The sequence below is a fragment of the Monopterus albus genome, unplaced genomic scaffold (assembly GCF_001952655.1).
Source record: "Monopterus albus unplaced genomic scaffold, M_albus_1.0 scaffold117.1, whole genome shotgun sequence".
In the NCBI taxonomy this organism is placed as follows: Eukaryota; Metazoa; Chordata; class Actinopteri; order Synbranchiformes; family Synbranchidae; genus Monopterus; species Monopterus albus.
Genome location: NW_018127997.1, coordinates 180,682 through 185,722, shown reverse-complemented (window position 1 = coordinate 185,722; position 5,041 = coordinate 180,682). Strand labels below are relative to the sequence as shown.

General features: G+C 41.0%; 1 protein-coding gene across 3 annotated transcripts in view; it reads right to left on the bottom strand.

Moving 5' to 3' along the window:
- dnah9 (dynein, axonemal, heavy chain 9) overlaps window positions 1-5,041 on the bottom strand; it is a 149,130-nt gene that overhangs the window by 142,253 nt on the left and 1,836 nt on the right. For all 3 annotated transcript variants that reach the window (XM_020611726.1, XM_020611728.1, XM_020611727.1), the window contains exons 2-5: window positions 3,270-3,466; window positions 3,034-3,192; window positions 2,034-2,164; window positions 1,653-1,864 (exon numbers count right to left, since the gene is read on the bottom strand). In XM_020611726.1, the coding sequence (XP_020467382.1) occupies window positions 1,653-1,864; window positions 2,034-2,164; window positions 3,034-3,192; window positions 3,270-3,466 (699 nt within the window). The remainder of the gene's footprint in view (window positions 1-1,652; window positions 1,865-2,033; window positions 2,165-3,033; window positions 3,193-3,269; window positions 3,467-5,041) is intronic.

The following is a 5,041-nucleotide window of genomic DNA, read 5'->3' as shown; positions in this document are numbered from 1 at the left end:
GTCCCCCTTCTTAAAAAGAGGGACCACCACCCCGGTCTGCCAGTCCAGAGGCACTGTCCCCGACCGCCATGCGACGTTGCAGAGGCGTGTCAACCAAGACAGCCCAACAACATCCAGAGACTTAAGGTACTCAGGGCGGATCTCATCCACCCCCGGTGCCTTGCCACCGAGAAGCTTCTTGACTACCTCAGTGACTTCAGCTTGGGTGATGGACGAGTCCACCTCTGAGCCCTCAGCCTCTGCTTCCTCATCGGAAGACATGGCGCCGGGATTGAGGAGATCCTCGAAGTATTCCTTTGTGTACTTTGGGTATGATTGATCTTCTTTATATTTCACCTTGCATTGTTTGGCATTCATTGTGGACAGCAAAGTAAGAATTTCATTGTACAGGGAAACACGTTTCCTCACTGTGCACATGACAATAAACACTGAATCTTGAGTCTTGATAATCCCAGGTTCATGAAAATGTTAGCTGTTTAGCTTTTGTTGCATCTGCCACCCACTGACATGAGTGATCATGGTTGTCTTGGCGTACGGTGACCTGTAATGCCATCTAGAGGGGAGGAGTTAAAATAATTTGTGTCCAGGGTGTGAGGGGTCTGCAGAGGTTTTTACTGGGTTCTCATCTCAAAATAAGTCAGCTCCATACAGTATTTTCAACCAACACACTAATTTGCTACCTAGCTGAAGCTGCTAAAATTAACATTACCTGAATTTGATCATCTGGGGCCATGAACACTTGGAAAGTCTAGGAAAGGCTTACAATTAAATATCATTCATGTGTGCCCTGTGTCAAGATTCAGCCGCACGTACTCTCACGCACCAAAACCACAACATGTTAGGAGGCTCACAGAAGCATGGTGGAAGCCTTTCAGATTATGCACCCAGTGAGCAGCTTTTAAAGGAATAACATATGTTCATACAATCATAAACCCAACATACAATAAGTCCCTGTACCCAGCCAAGAATAACTCTGCTTATCTAATTCTTGGGATGAAAGTAACAAAGCTTTTATGATGTAATTTAACTAAAACTGACAACCAGTGTAATGTGTTGTTTAGGGTGCTGTGTTAAAATCTAGTTTTTATACACTGACTATTTTAACTGATATTATGCTTACAATGTGAATGTTCTTTCCAGGGGAAATATTGCAAATATTACAAACCAACATGCACCAAACCAAGGTAGGATGGTATTCCAAATAGGATTATAGGATCTGCAGGCAAAATACACAGCTGTATATATGCTGTTTTATCATGGTACCTGATGGGTACTTAAATGCCACAGGATACAAACACTATGAAAAGGGTGAGGAGAGAAACTTCAGAGAGGGTTGAGGATAGCTCTATTTTGCCACAGGCCCCTCTAGAGGGTTAATCCAGCACTGGTGGTCTTTCCTGGGAAATGTTTTCTGATGCACTATACATTTCCTGCAGCAAAAACAGGCTTGTTTCCAATAAACATAACACAGAGGAAGAAAACAATAGCGATTTTGATAGCATGACTGTTGACAGCCTTCGTGGCTGAGCAAAGACAAAATGTTCCACCCACAACCACTAAAACTTCATCAACAGACAGGTGATAACTGAAGTGCAGTTAAGAAACACCACAGCAACTAGGGCACATGACGCAGAGAAGAAACTGCTGCTGACCTGCTGTATGAGGAGGTTACAGATCTCCTGCATCAGAACAATAAGGCGAGCTGGGAGGTTGTAATATCTAGAGTTGGCCCACACCAGGCACACTGTGTGCATCAAAGGGCCGATTTGGCCTTTGACATCAGAAAACTCCACATTCTCCATGTCCTCAAACAGGCGCTCTAGGGGCCGCAAGTAGATGCAGATGTCCTTTGCCTCCTCCAAAGCTGAGAAGTGAAGATGGGATCAAAATCATCACAATCACAAAATCCCACATGTGAAAAAGAAGATTTATGAAGATTCATCTTAGATCACATTCAAGCAGGCACATTGTAGACCTCAGAGAATAAGTCTGATTCCATTCTTTATTGTCAGATGTATGAAAGCTGTCATTACCTGCAAGAACATCCTTTTGCATGTTCACAAAAGCAGGGAAATAGCTGCTCTCCACAGCCTCCAACAGCAGCACCATCTTATTCACCGTAGAGGATTTTAACTGGGAGTGGATACACTGCAAATCTGCATACCTTCAAGTAGTAAAGAGATGGACAACATAAATGTCACATTTTTACAAGACTGCTGGACTGAGCTGCACCAGCTATTTAATATGTGTGTCAAGTTGCTCTCAAGTTCTTAAGTAACTTAGTGTAGGACTACCACCTAATTTCAAATGGGTAATTTACTAAACTGGGCTGTGCCAAGATAACAAAGTGCGGGCCTACTAGCTAGAAAAGATGCTCAAAACTGTAGCACTGTTTAATCAAAAGCAACCAACTATGTAAACAAGAAGCATTCACTATACTGAACATACTTTGCTTTATATGATATGGCTTTGCCTTTTTTGTACACTGAGAACTTTGTTAGCAGTATTCATGTGGTTTACAGTGAGACTGCACTGATTACAGTTAACCAAGCATGTGTTCCACCTGGCAGTTACTGGGTATAAATATTTAGCTGCAACTGCTCTCAAACAAATGTATGAACTAGTACGTGTGGTGCAGCTGGTTTTAAATCTCGACTCGGTAAACAGTTACAGTACATTACAGCGAGGATAGTTAATTATCAAGAGCTGAATACTGTATCTCCAAGTAGAAAACAAATGGAGCAAAATGCTTTGTCACACATGTGAAGGGGAAAAACCATGGTAAAAGTAAGTAATAAAGAGAGAGAGAGAGAGAAAGAGAGAGAGAGAGCACTGGGCTCTAAATTGTATTTTTCAGTTGATAGCACAGGTGTTCTGAAACTCAAATAACTAGTAGCACCAGCAAAAACCTATAAAACATTTCCACTTTGAGGTCCTGTAGGGATGTGTTATTTTCACACATTCACACTAGATGAAGTGTTTCTCAGGTGTTGCCGGTGGATACTTTGTGTCTGTAATAATAAAGGTGCTGACCTGTTCTTCCAGAAGCGCAGCTCCGTGTGAGGTGTGGGCTTTTTGCCTTCCAGCAGGGCTTCAGAGGAGTCCTTCTTCAGGATGGCTCGGATCTGATGGCTCCATTCAATCACTGCTGACTCCAAGGAGTGGATGATGGTCTTATCCACAACCTCCCCCCTACAATGTTTCACAAGGAAACCATTTTAGAAAGCACATGCAGGACAAATGATGCATTGACATGGACGTCTGCTTACCTCTTTTCTGTCTCCAGGGCGACTTGCTCCACTTTCTCAGAGCCAGCAGGGAGAGGCAACAGAGTCTTGCCTTGGACTTGGCCTGACACTACAAACACACTGGCCTTGAGGGAGTGAACCTGACGCCTGACATCCTGTGACACTACCTGTGGCCATTCACCGTGGTTCCTACTGTTAGATAGCAATGGGGCCACAACCTGGGGGAGTATAAGTACATTAAGTTTTTCAATATGAATAAATGTTTACTTTGGTGTAAACTTTTAATCATTATGTTGTGAAAAAAATATTCAGGTCCTTTGCTTACACTAAGTGCAGTAAGTATTTACAGTAGTGCAAGCAAATGTTTGGCATTGAGCATTTTACTTTAGCAAAAGAACAAGTATTATCAGCAAATACATTTTAATATATCCGTTCCCAGAACGGCCTCTGCCAGTGTTCTATTACTATTTATTGCTGGACAACTCAGTGTTGTAGCTGACTATAGTGGAGTTAAGCTTAATATACCTCGATGGGCCTGGGAAGGCTCCAGGTCACTGTGTAGAAATTAATTTGTGGTAAATTAACTGTAGATTTAGTTACCTAATCTTGAGGTCCCATGTTTTGAAATGACTCTTAAAGCCTTTATTATTTCACTAGATAATGAGGAAGATAAAGAATTCTTTATCTTCCTCATTTTTGCTGTAGACTTGACATGTGCAATACAGTTGATATATTTTAGTCTGAATAATTTCACTATACTATTTTGGCAGTGGCAGAATTAAGTTTTAATATTATTACTGCAGCAGTTATTTCATTTTCATTTATGAGTTATCTTTAAATTGCTAATTCATGCCTTCCTGTCATTCATTCAAACTTTATTCTGGAAACTAAGAGAAAAATGGTCCATAATAAAAACAAATAGATATACTACAGCAAAATACCAAGAAAAGAGAAACAACAGTCAAACATTACATTTAAATTACATAAAATATAGGCTTGCGCCCCAATGACTCCACAGTCTGGAAGTTAACTTTATAGTACTGTTATGTGGCACAGTCAAGTCCAAGATAATGCCATTCAATGAGCCAATAAGTCTGGACATAAATCTAAACATGAAATCACACAACAGAGCCAAACAAGTGGGAACATTAGCAACCACAAACATTTTACTGCCTCAGAATCCTCAGGAGCATCCTCAAACCATCATTACAGGCCACCAAGAACCTCTGCACGCCGCCCCTCCTAGCATCGCCACAGGTGAGCAGCGTGCAGAGGGGTGCCGAAAACAAAACAAAAAAATCTTAACAGATGGTCAGCACATCCAAAATCCCAATCCCAATCATGATGTAGCTCTCAGAGCGTGATGTGCATAGCAGAAAGCCAGGATTCTAACCAAAGAACTAGGGGCCCCATGTTGTAGCAGTTTAACAAATCATTTACCATAATTAACACAGTCAAACACTTTTAGAGGTAAAATAAACTGAAACTGTGGAGTTTTGTCTGTTATAATTATCTAGAATTTCTTTTAATGCAAAAATAGACATATCAGTGTCACATTTACATTTAAAACCAAACTGATATTTAGTCATAAACATGACTTGCTCCAGTCTCTCCTAAAGGATGCTCTCCAGCTTTTAATTTTCCAGCCTTGTTTTTAATTACAGATACAAGTAAAACAAATAAGATGGAGTCAGGTAAAACACCATGCACCACAAAGCTAGTGACACAAACAGAAAGAGGTGGAAACAGTCTCTTACTAGACAATGATAAGTGTCCAGCAGGCATGTTATCCT